Genomic DNA, 17,049 nt, shown 5'->3' with positions numbered 1-17,049 from the left:
CGACACCAAACCTCCAGGTGCGATCTCACCGAGACCCTGTATAATTACTCACATCTGGCCAAAGATTCTGCCCATGCAACTCTTCAGCTGACCCACTGAGCTGCAGTAGTCCAGTGCAGACTCAGCCCCCTGACATTCTCACCCAATGGCCCCAATAAAACAATGGTTCAGGGAAGGAGATGATATCGAGTCATGTGTGCTCATTATTCTGTTGCCATAGAGACATAAGGTCATGCAGCACAGAAACAGGCCCTTGTCCATGCTGATCATCAGGTATGGACCGAGACCAATTCCATTTACTGACACTTGGTGCATTGACTTCTTTGCCTTGGTGGTTCAAATGCTTGTCTTGTTGCATCTTGAACGCTGTGAGAGTCTCTGCCTTCACCTCCCTGTCAGGCAATGCATTCCAGATTCAACAACCCTCCCTCTGGGTATAAAAATTCTTCTTTGTATTCCCTCTAAGCCTCCTATCCCTTACCTTAAACAGGTGCACTCTGTTATAGACACTCTGCTGTTTACTACTGTTGCTCCTCTCTGTGGCCTTCATAATTTTGTACGCTCCATCAGTTTCCCCTTCAACCTGCTCCAGTCTCGACCTGAAACGTCAACTGTTTATTTCCCTCCATAGATGCTGCCTGACCTGCTGAGTTCCTCCAGCATTTTGTGTGTGTTGCTCCAGGTTCCAGCATCTGCAGAATCTCTTGTGTCTCTGTGTGACCCCCCCCCCCCCCCCACCACCCCCAGGACTATCCAGTCTTCTCCTATAGCTGAGAACTGCATCCCAGGCAATTGGTCCCTGGTGAATCTCCTCTGCACTTGTTGCAGAGCACCTATCGAGAGGTGCCCCTTCGTACTGCTTCCTCTCTCCCCATCTTTCCCCTTGTCGTCTGTTTACCCTGAGCATGGAGTGTTATCCTACGTGCATCCTGCCAATCTTACAGTCTAGTCATTGGGCGAGGGTTGTGCCTGTGTCTGGCCTGTAACCTTCATATCAGAAGGATGGGCCAAGTTCTTCTGTGCCCGATGGGATCTGTCCTGATTCAGTCCTGGCCAGTAATGCCCAGAGATATTTTCTGTGATACAGAGCTTAGAGTTCTTCAGGGAGGGAAGGATTGTGTTTGTATGCTTTCCACCCTTTTGTAAGCATTCTTGCGGTTTTTATTAACCAATGAAGATACTGCTGCAATTTTTTCTACTGGCAGTGAACAGAATTTCTGGTTCAGATCAGTCCCTTCTGAGAAAGTGTAATTTCCAGCACACTTTACTGATGTTGTTCATGTTTAGTTTGAAAATGTGTAACTATGTATGGAATAATAGAATTGTACAGCACAAACTGGGCCCTTTTGGCCCACTTCATCCATGCTGGCCAAGTCTATCCGTGCTAATCCCATTTGCCTGCGTTAGGCCCATATCCCCCTCTGCCTTTCCCATCTAAGTACTAATGCCTTTTACATGTTATAATTATAACTGCCTCTGCTACCTTTTCTGGCAGCTCATTCCAGATAACCACCACCCTCTGTGTGAAAAGTAACCACTCAGATCTCCTTCATAATTCTCTTCCCTCACCTTAAACCTGTGCCCTCTAGTTATAGAGACCCCTACCCTTGAAAAAAGACTCTGACCATCTATCCTATCTCTGACCCTTATAATTTTATTTATTCACCTCCACAAGCTCATTCCTCAGTCTCCTATGCTCCATTATAAACCCAGTCTATCCAACATGCCTAATTTGTTGTCTTAACTACAGTAAAATTACACAGTTGCTGTTGGTTAAAAAAACAGCTCCATGCAGACAAGTCCGTTTCCCTCTGTGGGTGCTGCCTGACTTGCTGAGTTCCTCCAGCATTTTGTGTGCATTGCACCTTACTGTCTGACTGCACTGCACTTTGTAACTGTAACACACTATTCTGCATTCTGTTATTGCTTTTCCCTTGTACTACCTTAATGCACTGTTGTGATGAAATGATCTGCATGTGCACTACATGTGCATAACAAAGATTTTTCACTGTAGCTTGATACATGTGACAATAATAAACCAATTTACCAAAGAAATCCCAACCCAGACCTGTCCATGCGCAGTGTCACCTTGCTGCTTGTTCCCTTGCTAACATTTCTGGATATGCACCCTGCCCTTGGGGTTACCATATGCAGTGACCTGCAGGGAAGTGTGAGGTAAGATAAGATAAATTTCTTTATTAGTCACATGTACATTGAAACACACAGTGAAATGCATCTTTTTGAGTAGAGTGTTCTGGGGGCAGCCCGCAAGTGTCGCCATGCTTCCGGTGCCAATATAGCACGCCCACAACTTCCTAACCCGTACGTCTTTGGACTGTGGGAGGAAACTGGACCACCCAGAGGAAACCCACACAGACACAGGGAGGACAAACAAACTCCTTACAGACAGCGGCCGGAATTGAACCCGGGTTGCTGGCACTGTAATAGCGTTACGCTAACCGCTACCCCCACTTGTTGGAATGGCTACCACATGTCTGACCCTGAGGTGGAGTTAGCTGGTTGGGAGGAAACCATGCATGGTTCATTATCAGGTTGGGACAGGACCTGGTCACTGTGGCCACTTGATGCATGAATGGAGTAATGCAGGAGTTCCACAGGACGTGACCATGACATCCCTGATCAAACTATTCAGTGCAGGACAAAACTGTCCTCCCCAGGTTACAAGCACCCAACTTATGGACAGGCTGTACATATGAGCAAGTGTTTGGGAGACTGGCAGGATGGATTCACCAGCTGCTGCTGGGCTGCAGGCATCTTCTGTCATGTGAGAACTTGCCTCGTGATACTACCTGAATGGTTGAGTTAAATGGCCTGGTTTAACTACACGTTGCCCTTGGTTGGCCAGTGTTTTACTTAAATATGTTGCCAGGCAGCCGCATTTGGGACTTACGAACTGTTTGGGTTACGAACTGTTCTCGGGAGCAGATCCCTGTCGTAGCCTGGGAAGGACCTGTACTCAGATGTGACGGGGACTTCACTGATACCCTCTCATTGTTGAAAGAAGAATCCTATCGATATTCCATCCATCTGATTCCTGACTGCACTTTCTGTACATCCCACTGCTCCTTGCGAGGATTCACATCCTATTCCACTGTGCATTATGTTAATCTCACATTGTCTTAATGAGCATCCTATTAATCCCAGAGTTCTGCATTGTAATTATCTCAATACCCTATGTATTCCATTTATCCCAGTTTCCCAGTCTGCCTTCTAGTCACTGCACAATTTTTCCCCCTGCAGTCTATAACCCTTTAAAAAAAATCCCAATGACCTCATTGTATATTAAACTTTGTATGGACTGTATCGTGTGCAATTCTGGTCACCCCATTACAGGAAGGATGTGGAGGCTTTGGAGTAGGTGCAGAAGAGGTTTACTGGGAGGCTTTCTGCATTAGAGCCTATGAGCTATAAAGCAGAGGTTTGACAAATTTGGGTTGTTTTCTCTGGAGCATCAAAGGCTGAGAGGAGACCTGATAGAAGTTTATAAAATTATGAGAGGCATAAATAGGGTAGGCAGTTGGAATCTTTTTCCCAGGATAGAAATGTCAAGTACTGGAGGACATGCATTTCAGGTGAGAGGGGGAAAGTTTAAAGGAGATGTGTAGGGCAGGTTTTCGACACGGAGAATGGGGGGTGCCTGGGGTGGGCTGCCAGGGGAGAAGCAAATACAATAGTGGTGTTTAAGAGGCTGTTAGAAACATGAATGTGCAGGAAATGGAGGGATATGAATTGTGTACAGACAGAAGAGATTTAGTTTAATTTGGCATTGTGTTCTGTGCAGACATTGTGGGCGGCAGGGCCTGTCCCTGTGCTATACTGTTCTATGTTTGGTATGTGATTGCACAACTGAACAACATCACACCATGATTAGGTTTTATTTATTAAAATTATTGTCCTTAGTAATAAAACAGCGGGCTATCGAAACTGTGTGATCTGGGCTACTGCTAGGAAGTTTTTCCGGTTGTAGGTTGCACCATCAGCTGCGATCAGAGGTGGAACTGCTCCTACCCTCCGACTCACAGTAGGGAGAGGAATGTTTCGATTCCCCATCACTGTTGGGGTCCTGCTTGGAGACAGGAGACTTGTGAGACGTTCTGTCCTTCTGGGGGTCCTCGGTTAACTGCGGAGAGCTCTCCGGGTTGTGGCTGAGTAAGTCCTGGAGGTACTTGATGTACCTGACGGCGGCCCGCAGCGTCTCCACTTTGCTCAGGCGTTTCTCTGACAGCGGCCCCGGAAGGTGGTCGCGGAGTCTGGCATAGCCCTCGTTCACACACTTAACCCTCTGCCTCTCCCTCTCATTCCTCTTTTGGATGAAGGCTGGCTCAAAGGGACAGTCATAAACGCCAAAGTGTCCATGGAAGGGCATGTAGGGAAACATGCTACCGTAAGTGTCGTAGTAGGTTGACTCCATGTTGGTGGGGTAGACCAGAAACGGGACGTGTGCTAAGCTGTCGCCGTGGGGAAGGTGCTGATTGCGATGAGTGGATGGGTCAGGCGCTAGAGGTACACCCAGCTGCATGTAGTTAGGAGCACCCACTGCCCTGCTGTCTATCAATGACCTGGGATAGTTACTGTTCATCTTGAAACTTCAGTAGAAGTCAAAGAAGCAATCCTACTACTGTTAAAAGCATTAAATTGATCTCTCGGTCGCCTGATAGCACTGTCCTGTTTGGGACATCAGGTGGGAGCGGAGCTTTTCACTTGCTCCCCAGTCCTGGAACATTAGCCCAGAAACGGCACACCTCAAAGTCTCCTTCAGACGACCCCAGACCGCAAGCTCCTCTCTAACCTCCCTCTACCTGAGCTCTGGGCTTCACGCTGCAACTGAATATATGGTGAAGCGGCAGGGTGTTCCCGTGGGCCGGACGGAGGGACCAGAAATCCCGGTCATTTGTCGGAACCGAAAGGCCACCGGAGGAAAGGTGCCGAGGAAATTCACTCCGTTCAGTTATCCTTTATCACGTTGCAGGAACCAAGCCCTAGAATAGAAAGAAACATTTTAGTGACTGTCCAATTACTGTCAGACATGTACAGAAACAATCCTACCCAAACTTATTTTATTCTCCGCACTATCTCAACAACTCCTCCCCTCCCGATTCTACCAATCGTCCATACTCTAGGGCCGTACACCTTTGGGATGTGGGAGGAAGCCCACACGGTCGAAGGGAGAACGTGCAAACTCCACACAGACGGGACCGGGGGCCGGGATTGAACCCGGGTCTCCGGTGCTGTGAGGCAGCGGCTCTACCAGCTGCGCCACTCTGTTGCCCGAAGGGTCCCTCAGCCTTTTCAGTGAACAAAAAAATTTTGCACATAATTTCGGAGCGGACGGTAGAGTGGGTTCAAATTGTGTCACGAAAATGTGCTATCAGTAAAAGTGACAACGATGAGTTAGATTGTCATCTAGCACCCAAATGATTCATCGAGTAAAGTATTCACCTGGGTAAAGTGGGACATCAGGTCCACAGCAATGTGCGTGAATGTCAAACTGGCCGTCAGAGTTGTCCAACAAGTCACCAAGTTGCACTAAACTGCACTTCTTCACAGGAAACTGGCTGCTCCCACATTCTGCCAATCAGTGTGAAAACCCTCTCCCCTTGCTCAAAGCCAGTTTAAGGACTTAAAGAGCATTGCATAAGATTCCCATGCAAGGACACCATAGGAAATATGCACTACTGCATTTGTCTGCTATCTAACCCCCTCCCAAACTGGTTGGCAGCGGGGATCCAATCCCCCAATTCTCATAGTTCCCTAACACAGCAAAAGAGGCCATTTGGCCCACCGAGTCGATGCCAGTTTGCAGAGCCATGCCATCAGTTCCAATCCCTCCACCTTTTTCCCCTGTAACCTCTTCTCTCACATGCCCTTTAATTGCCCCTGATTGTCTGGCCACTTACCTACACACACCAGGGGCTCATTAACCTATCAGCACGTTTCTGGGATGCTGGAGCAAACTGGGTACCCACAGGAAACCCACAGGGTCACAGGGAGAATGTACCAACCCCACACACAGGTCCGGATTGAACCCAGGTCACCGGAGCTGTGTGGCAGCCACTCTCACTGAGGATACGCATGTAATGTGTGGGTGTTTATCATTCCCCTATGAAAGTGATTAAAGGTACATCCCAGAACATGCCCTATGAGCCCAAGAACAGCCTTTCTTCTTAAGAATGGGTTCATTACTGTAGGAGAGTCAGGGTGGAACCAAGTTCCTCATAGGGAGAGAGGAAGGAGAGGGAGATCCCGACAGGGCTGACAGGAGATACCCCTGCCCGATCTACCTTTATATCCTACTACATACCACCCAATTTAATGCAAGCTCTTGATCTCTCTGACTGACCTATCAATCAGTGAGAATAGGCTTGTGCTCTGGTGTCAGACCAGCTAACAGCCATGCTGAGGGAAGAAAAATTGCCTGCAGATTATTGGCAAGGCTAGATTTGGAAAACTGGATTCAGTTCTGGTCATGATGGCTTCTATAGCTGTCAGCCAAGGCTCAATGATTGCTCTCACACTTTCAGTTCACATCCCATTCCAGAGACTCAAACACACTTCATGGCCCCTGGATTGATGCTTCAGTGGTGCTATGGTGGTGTAGCGGTTAGCGTAACGCTATTACAGCGCCAGCGACCCGGGTTCAATTCCAGCTGCTGTCTGTAAGGATTTTGTACGTTCTCCCTGTGACTGCATGAGTTTCCTCCGGGTGCTCCGGTTTCCTCCCACATTCCAAAGACGTACGGGTTAGGAAGTTGTGGGCATGCTATGTTGGCGCTGGAAGCGTGGTGACACTTGCGGGCTGCCCCCGGAACACTCTATGCAAAAGGTGCATTTCACTGTGTGTTTCAATGTACAGGTGACTAATAAAGAAATCTTATCTTATACTTTTGGATGGCACATTAAGCCAAGATGCTTCGGTCTTCTCAGTCAAGAATAAAATATCCCAAGTCCCACAATACATTTATCCAGATCAGTGCATTCTTCTCCTGCCTGATTACACATCTCTTTGATTTCCAAGCTCTGTTTCTTCCAGAAGTGTGTCAGGACCAAAATATGGGGTGAAATATTGGTAGGTAAACCAGTGCTTGAAACAAAGCTGGAGAGAGACACTAAAAATGTACCTTCCCTTCACTGGGACACTGAGATCAGTTAAAGCAGAGGTGGCAGAGAATGAAGTGAGATCTTCCAGGATTGTTCAGAACACCAGCACCATTGGCGGTGGTTTATCCAACCTGGCAGTAACAGTTGGTCTGCAATATTTTCTAAAGCCAAGTAGGTCTAAAAAGACACAAGCCTTACTTCTAATATTCCACAACTGAAATAGAATAAATAGAAAGTGTTTCATAGTAAAAAGCAAAAACAGGGCAAAACTAAAAAACATTAATCTGATGAAGCATCTGCATCCAAAGCACTAACTGATGAATATTTCCAACAATCATTTCATTAAAAATATACTAAATGTAAGAAGGAAAACCATCAAAGATATAATGGAAACAATCCATCATTATAATTTCTCACAACACCCGTTACAGTCTGTCACATCCTAATATAGGTAGGATTATTAATGGATTATTGATGGATTTTTAAGGATGTAATGGATATTCAAACACCGTATCAGAGACTGAAAAGATCATTCTTTAGCACACCAATGTCATGAGCCAGGGCCTCTGATGTAACGTACATTGAATGACTTCTTCACAAATTGCAGCCCATTTTAGATCCACACTGAAGATGTATTGACTGTGACAAGATTACTTGTTTACGACAGAAGGGGTGTTTCAAAGGTTGCTGAAACCTTGGTTTTCGAAAGGAGGAAGTGTCTTTGCTGCTCTTTCTGAACTGCCTGTTACAGTGGATAACTCTTGGAAACGGGTGTGGGAATTATGGTGTGTAATTAATGGGTGTCCGACCATTGTGATACAGGCAGCATGTTAAATTTGCCCAGGATGTTATCTCACATGATTGCTGCGTATAGCCAGAACTTGCCACACTGCATCAACAGAGGACCCACTATCACCTGCCTGATGCCACCTTGAAACAGCCCACACTGCAGAAAGGGAAGGTGCTTTGTGACTGTGGAGGTGACTTGTTGCAATGTAAGGAATGTGGTGACCAACCTGTACACAGTACAGTTCCACAAACAACAAAAAGTGACGAGATAGTCTATTTTATAGTGATGTTGATTTAGGAATAAATATTGACCAGGGCACCAGGAAGAAGCCTCCTGCCTTTTTCCAAAATAGTGACATTATTATGATTTCAAATAACATAGAAGTGGGCTATTCAGCCCATCAAGTCTATGCTAGCTCTCAGAGCAATTCTTTCAATCTCATACCCTCACGTATTGTCCATGTAACGTATTCTGTCTCACATGCCCATCAATTCCTACCACTCACCTGCATTAGGAGATAATTTACAGTGGCCAATTAACCTACCAACCAGCACATCTTTGGGATGTGGGGAGGAAACTAAAGCATCTGGAGAAAACCTCACGGTCACTGGGAGAACGTGCAAACTCCACGCAGATGGCACTGGAAGTCAGTATTGAATCCGGGTCTCTGGAGATGCAAGATGGCTGCATTACCCGCTGCACCATTGTGCCACAGTGCCACCCCACTTTGTTCTAAAGAGACGGAACCTCTTTTTAATATCTTAACCCAGAATTAACACTTCCAGGCTCCCTTAATAATGCAGTGGGGTGCAGCCTAAATTGTAACTTCAAACATCTAGACTCTAACTTGAGCCCGTAACCCGTGAAGAGAGAAAGCTATTGCTGAGCCAAGGTGTAATTTATGGAGGCAAACAGAGGTAGTTCAATTCCAAACTCAACAAAGAGAATGACGGGGAACTAAATATTCTTGGACATGTTCAGTAAAGGATCAGAAATTGGGGATATTACAGAATTAATTAAGGAGAATGTTGAGGTGCTGGAGAGAAGATCCATCCTAACAGGTTAAGGGTAGACGAATGATTTAAGAAACAATTGAAGTGGAATAACACCACTGGGAGTAGTTAATAAATCAGCAACTATCTTTAGTATCCTTACATCTGCAGGTGATGGTGGATATTGTTGTCTAAGTTATGGATGGCCTGCAATGTCCTATTAATTGCATAGTTCTGTCTGAAATTTGGATGATCTACAGCAGTAGTTGAAAGAGTTTGTGATACTGTTGGATAATTCAGAAACAACATGCTTCTTTCCTCTTCAGACTGTTGGAGCCATGTTCTGTCCTGAACTTCAATGGCCTGCTGTTGCCATAATGTCACCTGCCCCATCATTTACCAGGGTTTCCCATCAATTAGGATCGATTTCATGTGCCTTCACATCCTGCATGCATAGGGAAACTTGGCGCATCCTGTTGTTCCCTCTGAATGTTCCCCGTAAAGCGTGCCCTTAGGTGGGCAACTACCTTCCAATCTGCTCAGATGGCCCAACCGGTGCAATTGTCTCTGACTGGGTAGGGTTCTACTGCTTGGTAAATTTGGCTTTTGAAGAACATTTACAATGGTGATCCTATCTTGCCATTTGATACTGAGTTTGTGGGTAAGCAGTGTAGATGGATGCTGTTCACCCTTTCCTCTTGCTGCACGTGAATTACCTACGTTTCCCTACTATGCACAAGCGTGCTTTGTATGCAAGCCTTGGACACCAGCATTTCAGTCTTAATGGTGAGCTTGCAGTCGTTCTGTGATCTTTTATTTAGTCTGTTGGAAGTGACAGCAGCTTGTTCTGGTGTGAGCATTGAATTTGTCATCTGGAGAAAAGTAGGTGATCACTGTGGAACCCAGGCAGCCAAACTTCTGAACTTTATTCTAACTGGTTCTCGTTAACTTTGTGCCTGTATAGAACTTTCTGTGTGCTCGTGGTGAGAACAAATGCTTAAAGCTTTTGAGAAGTGATTCATTGGCTCTTGCGACAGACCTTCATTGTAGCTGAAAAGGGCAAAATCATCAATGAATGATAGCTCTCTGATAGGCACCTTTCTGACTCTAGTTAACCTTGAGTTGTACAGTCTAAAGAGCTTTCCATCCAGTCTTGCATGCAGATGCACTGTTTCCATGTCTTTAATCTTACAGTTTAAAAGCACCAAAGAGTGTAAGAGTCAGAACACATCCTTGCTTCACAGCACTTTTCACCCCAAAGCTGTCGGATGTAGATCCAGTAAATAGAACCATGGTCTTCAGGCTGTCAGAGAAGGAGCACACGATATAAGATTTAACAGGATTGCTAGGCATCCTATCTCTTCTTGGACCATGAATACATCAGCTCTGCTGACAGTGTTGAATGTTTTGGTTATATCCACAAACGTAGGAACATGAGAAACAGAAGCAAGTTTAGGCAATCGCCTCGTCAGCTAGCTCCGCCATTCAGTGAGGTCATGGCTGATCCGACCTTGGCCTCAACACTACTTTTCCACTCTGTACCTCCACCCCTTGACTGCCTTGTAATTTAAATATATGTCTCGAATTCATTCATGACTCCATCTCCACAGCTCTCTGGGGTTGAGAATTTCAAAGATTATCAGCAGCTGAGAGAAGAAATTCCTCCTCTTAAATGGGCAACTCTTTATTCTGAACATTGCCAGTACTAGAACCCTCCCTGAGGGAAACATCTTTTCAGCATCCACCCTGTTGATCCCCTTCAGAGCATTATATACTTCAGTATATCACCTCTCATTCTCCTGTACTCTAGGCCCAATCTGCTCAACCTTTCTTCATACACCAACTCCTTCACCCCAGCAATTAAACTGATGAACCTTCTCTGCATCACCTCCAATCCAAGCATATTCTTCCTTAAATATGGAGAAAAAACTTTACCTGAGACCAGGTTGGTCTTACCAGTACCTTGCCAGAGTGATGTACAGTGGCCGATCTTGTTCCCTTTCCTCGAAGTTAGTGAGGGGCAGGCACGGTGGTGTAGCGGTTAGCATAACACTATTACAGCGCCAGCGACCCGGGTTCAATTCCCGCTGCCATCTGTAAGGAGTTTGTACGTTCTCCCCGTGTCTGCGTGGGTTTCCTCCGGGTGCTCCGGTTTCCTCCCACATTCCAAAGACGTACGGGTTAGGAAGTTGTGGGCGTGCTATGTTGGCGCCGGAAAGGTGGCGACACTTGCGGGCTGCCCCCAGAACACTATTGCAAAAAGATGCATTTCACTGTGTGTTTCGATGTACAGGTGACTAATAAAGAATCTTATCTTAATTTCTATAGTCGACCCAACTCCGAATCCACATTGAATTTCAGGGCAGATGTGCCTCACCTGCTGTTGTAGGTGACCCATGTGAAAACTTCCTGTTGTACCTAATGGCAAGATACCTCTGCAGTTACATACTCACCCTTATCTCATATATTTGTATAGAGACTGATGATGGTTTTGTCATGCATGCCTTGAACCACACCGTCCCTCCAGCTCTCATGCAGCAACTGTTGGATATACGCTGGTAAGTTTCCTTCACGAGCATTTCCACTGAAACATCATCTCTTCCAGGTGCCTTGACAGCTCTTCTTGGAAGTCCCACATGACTTGTCTAGTTGGTATTTCGTCCAATGATATGCTGGTGATGTTTCTACAGCGCTCGGTGGATTTCTGCTCCCTTCTATTCATGTTGATTTTAATCACATTTTGAGGGAGGCAACCTTGCTGACGGTAGGACTTATTGCTTTCTCCATACCATTGTACATGACAGTTAGGTCTCCCAAGGCTAAATGTATCTCATGACAAACATTTGTCCATAACTGATCTGCCCAGTGTCCAGTTTCTCCCTGTACCTCATTTTAACCTTGTCAAGGTATCACTTTAATGCTGTTTGTTAGCTTCTTTTTATGTTCAACACAAGCTATGTTCTTCATGTTGATGAGAACTAATAGTTCTTCCGCATTTTCTTTAAGCTGATCCTGATTGGACCAACAATTTTGCCCAAATGTGGCTGTGGCCGTTTCACAAATTGCTGTTCTTCCCAAATTCCCCCTCCCAAACAGATTGCATTCAAGAGCTGTCAGAAGTTCTCGGCAACTCTTTCAGTTCTTGGTGTTAGCAATGTTGACTTTAGGCTTGCCTGTGGATTTGACTGCGTAGTGTCTTGCCTGTAGCAAATGACCGGGGAATAATCAGGTTCACAGTTGCTGATGTGAAATGCACCAGTCTTCCGCACTGAAAATAACTCCTTATACCTAACAGGGACAAAGTCAAGTTGGTGCCAGTGGTGTGATCATGGATGTCACCGTGACATTATATGTTGGTGTAAAAAAATGGTTTAGGGTGCAAGATTAAAAAAATCTGTCCATTTTCATTCATCTTGCTGATACCAAAGTGCCCTGGGCAACTTCAGTTTGAATTATTTTCTGCATCAACTCTTCTACCAAAGTTGCAGAGGGGGGATAATCCCTCAGTTGATGGTAATCCGTTGATAACTTCATGCGGAATGTCTTAAAGCCTTTCCTTGGGGAAGCATAAATTGAGTGTTGGTGCCTAAGTGCTCCTGATGTTCAAACAACCAGTAGTCCTCTCAAGTCTAAGTGAAAGAATCGTGCACTCTGACTTCGCAGTGGGAGTGTCTGTAAGCTTTCTCAACTTGCTGCTCGTGGTGAAGCCAGCACCATGCTGGTGATTTTCTTCAGGGGTTTTAGCTTGCCAAAAGAAGTAAAATTGGCCACTCGGACAGTTCCTGTTTCCAAGTCCTGTTTCTTGGAGCGCCCATCTTGTACAGTTCACGGTTAATCAAAGCTGACTACCGTGTGTGACCGGAGTACAGGAGGTCGATCAAACCAGGGCAGCTGGTCCCAACACTCCAACTGCAAGCCACAAAGTTCCTGCTTTCCATTTGTTTGACCAGGTGCAACATTTCCATCTTCCTTCTGACTATGGGCTTCGCCCAATGTGCTTGCAGAGACTGGACTGGACTGGAACAGCCGAATTGCCTGTCCTTCAGTGAAGAGGTGTGACTTGCAGGGTGACAGACCTGGACTGGAAAATGGCTCTTTGTTTTTGCACTGGTACAGACAAGAAGGGCCAAGTGGCCCCCTCCTATATATCATCTCCTATTCTATGATTCTATAAAGAGAGGGGAAAAGGTTGAGGGTTTTGGCGGAAAGGTGTATTTTGGGCTTGTGGTATCGATAATTGATGGATTTAGAGCCATGGAATCATACAGCACAGAAACAGGCCCTTCAGCCCAACTGGTCCATGCTGACCAAGATGCCATTCCAAGCTAGTCCCATTTGCCCATGTTTGGCCCAAAACCTTCTAAGCCTTTCCTATCCATGTACCTGTCCAAGTGTCTTTTAAATGCTATTAATGCACCTGCCTCAACCACTTCCTCTGGCAGCTCCTTCCATATACTGGCCACCCTCTGGATGAAACAGTTGCCCCTCAGGTTCCTATTAAATCCCTCCCCTCTCACCTAAAACCTGTGCCCTCTAGTTCTTGATTCCCCAACCCTGGGAAAAAGACTGAGTGCATTCACCCTATTAATAGGTTCCTACGAGCCATTTACTTTTTCCTGTCTTTAGAAAGTTCCTATCTTAAAAAGATCAAATTTTGAACATCTGGTTTCGCGGGTGCATTCATGCTTCCGTTATATAACCATACCCCCATTGCATTTAACAATGACGATCACCTCAGAAATCCAGAGTGCGTTCTTTTTCCAGAGTGCGTTCTTTCCGTCCATTCGGTGAGACTGGCCGTGCTTTTGTACCGGGAATCTTCTGCCTCTGACCAGTGGGTGTGTGGAACTGATTTAAGCATTTGAACAGATATCCGTGTGACCATTGACATTTGAGATCTCCCACCCGTTACCGTTTGATCTCAAAACATGGAATCAGTATTGTTAAGAAGCGAATCGTCTGAAGCTCTGCGGCTGCTGAAATGGCATCGTATAATACACGCAGGACAGCGTGTGGAGAATTTGCGTACACGGCTGACTCGAGCTGTCCATCTGTACACTTGAACCTTGGGCACCAATTTCAGGGAGCAAGGGGCTGAGCAAGGTGCAAAGGATCCAGCTCGGCACTCTCGTCTGCTTCCCCGCTCTCTCCTCCCACCGAACTCTCTCAACCAGCTGGTATATTTACATTAAAAGATAGCAGGCAGTTTAAATCGCAGTCAACCTAACCGTAAATACAATTCAAGTATCATCAGAATAGTTCAATATTTTAGAGCGTTGTCATCGTGTTAATTCAAGCTAAAACTTGGTTAACCGACAGACACCCACCCACCCACACGCACACACACACACACACACGCACACACACACATACGCACATACCCATCCACACACACACATCCGCACATACACACTTACACACACACTCGTCCACACACACACACCCATCCACACACACACCCACACACACACACATCCGCACACACAACACCCATCCACACACACACACACATCCGCACACACAACACCCATCCACACACGCACCCATCCACACACACACATACACATCCGGACACACAACACCCATCCAAACACGCACCCATCCAAACACGCACCCATCCACACACACAAGACCCATCCACACACGCACCCATCCACACACACACACACACACATCCGGACACACAACACCCATCCACACACGCACCCATCCACACACACACACACATCCGGACACACAACACCCATCCACACACGCACACACATCCGGACACAAACCCATCCACACACACACACACACAGTACACCTTGGTGCGATAGTGTAAATCGGGTGAGGATAGTTGGCAGACACCAGAGACTGCAGATGCTTCAATCCGGAGCAAGAAACAAACTGCTGGAGGAACTCAGCGGGTCGGGCAGCATCTGTGGAGGGAATGGACAGTCGACGTTTCAGCTCCAGACTCTTCATCTGGATAGAGAGTTGGCAATCTATTTTACATTCTGGAAGTGGTTATTTCTATCTAGGATATCGCGGGAGATGTAAAAAAAAATCCACCTATTCGCTATGTTCCGTTTTACACGATTGGCCAAAGTGAAATACTTACCAAGGATCCGCATGTCATGGAGTCGGCACAGCACGTGAACTGGTCCCGGGCCCACTAAGTAAGCGCTGACCATCTACCATCCACTTACGCCAATCCTATTTCACTTTGCCCACATTCCCTTCAACTTCTACCACTCACCTGCACAATTTACATTGGTCAATTAACCCACGGGTTTCACGCATTGACATCCACTCCCGTACACACCGCACACTCCCGTGTGATTATTGGGAAGAACATTCTGAGGATTCAATGGGATGCTTTTAAACACGTTCAGTTCACAGTCAGTCTTCCGTTCAAAATTCGCAAGTCATTGTGTTTTAAAACCCAAACATTGCAATATCCAATTATTAGTTCCCGATGATCCTTACATTATTCGCTGCTGTGACGCGCTGGCCCTGGACTATTCGCAACAATAAATACCAGACAGACCCCTGTATGGGACAGAGCCCCGTGCTGATACCGATTGCTTTCATCAACGGTCCCTGTTGTTAACAGATCACTGGGATTATTACTATTATACATTTCCTTCTTAAAAGTTATGGAAGGAAATGTAATTTAAACACTGAGCCCTGTTGTCATAAACTGTAAATAATATTTCTTTTCCGAATAAAATACAATGAAGGCGATAGTTGGATCGGTGGTTAAATCAGTGAGTGATGGAGTGATTGCGATCACCCCAGCTCAATTCCACCGCTGTAAAAGGGGCGTTAAGGGCAGGCGAAGACGACCGGAGCCTCGGCTCTATCCGCGTGGGGAGCAGGGCAAGCGGGTATCGGGTCGCTATCCCAATACATATTATCAGTGACTCAGTAACATACGAAGGGGAGAAGTGTTTCGGAAAGGGAGCGAAGAACCGACAAAGATACGAAACAATGAATATAACAGAGAGATTTTAGGAATTAGTTAAAAAAAGCTACACCCCATTTGATCAGCTACCCCAATATTGGAGAGAGACCAGACAGGATTCACCCCGCCAGATACTCCCGACTCTGTGTATTCCCAAGGTCTGCAATATTTTTAAAATATAATAACCACCATCGATTGTAGTTCTAAGTCCCCTATTCGCCAAACCATTTTTGCGACGAGCAACCAACGATTCTGTGCGCAAGAGACTTCGGCGAGATGTCCATCACACTGCCGACATCCGTCTTCATTTAAACCTATTCACTGGGTTGAGTGACGGATACAGTTTGATCCCGCCTGGGACATGGCTTTCGCAGAGCTGATGAGACAGGGAACGCTCTTTCTTTAATCACTTACCACCTTTGATTCAACACCAAACACCCGACAAACTGAAAAGCGGGTGCCTTAGGTAAGACAACTTAAACTAAGTTGGCTGAAGTCCGGTTGATCTTCCTGGACTTCTGATGGACGCACTGAATCGACGCAGATTCTCTGCTCATCCCTTTGTCCCTCTGACCTGATAGGTCCAGGGTTGAAGACAAGTAACCCCAGAATAAATCATTGGAAAAATAATTCGAATCTTGTTAAACTGCCGCATCCAAATGTGAAAACCAATGAGATGCCTTTAAAATCGCGGACTGCTCTCAATATTTTTCTCAGCTAGTATTAACCCCTTCCTGGGGTTCGAAATATTGGTGCAAGTTGTTCCCAGTACCCAACTCACCCATTGAGCAGATTATTTCGCTAGGCTAATCCTATTGACACGCAAAGCCCCATACAGTCTTTGGAGAGTGATCTGAAGCAAGAATATCGAAGAGTTTGGAGACACAAGAGACGGCTGATGCTGGAATCCGGAGCAACACACAACGCGTTGGAGGAACCCAGCGGGTCGAGCAGCATCTGTGGGGGGCATGGAATGGTCGACGTTTGGGGTCGGAGCCCTGCATCAGGACTGAGGGTGGAGAGGGGCGCTGAGAGGGGATTGGCCATCTCCCCTCTCCACTCTCACTCCTGATGCAGGGCTCCGACCCCAAACGTCGACAGTTCCTTGCCCCCCACAGACGCTGCTCGGCCCGCTGAGTCCCTCCAGCAGATTGTAATTCGAAGAGCTTGCATTGCTGCCCACCCACTCCCCCCCCCCC

The 17,049-nt window shown here is 46.3% G+C and overlaps 1 protein-coding gene across 1 annotated transcript in view; it reads right to left on the bottom strand.

The window, feature by feature from the left end:
• The window catches only part of LOC127581050 (achaete-scute homolog 5-like), a 29,641-nt gene extending 25,041 nt beyond the window's left edge, over window positions 1–4,600 (bottom strand). Inside the window, exon 1 of the mRNA XM_052035109.1 lies at window positions 4,030–4,600. Coding sequence (XP_051891069.1) covers window positions 4,030–4,600 — 571 coding nt within the window. The remainder of the gene's footprint in view (window positions 1–4,029) is intronic.
• Between the last annotated feature and the right edge of the window lie 12,449 nt (window positions 4,601–17,049).

This window comes from Pristis pectinata, chromosome 20 (genome assembly GCF_009764475.1).
Source record: "Pristis pectinata isolate sPriPec2 chromosome 20, sPriPec2.1.pri, whole genome shotgun sequence".
Taxonomy (NCBI): domain Eukaryota; kingdom Metazoa; phylum Chordata; class Chondrichthyes; order Rhinopristiformes; family Pristidae; genus Pristis; species Pristis pectinata.
The sequence above is the reverse complement of the archived record's forward strand: the minus strand, read 5'-3'. Positions and strand labels throughout refer to the sequence as shown.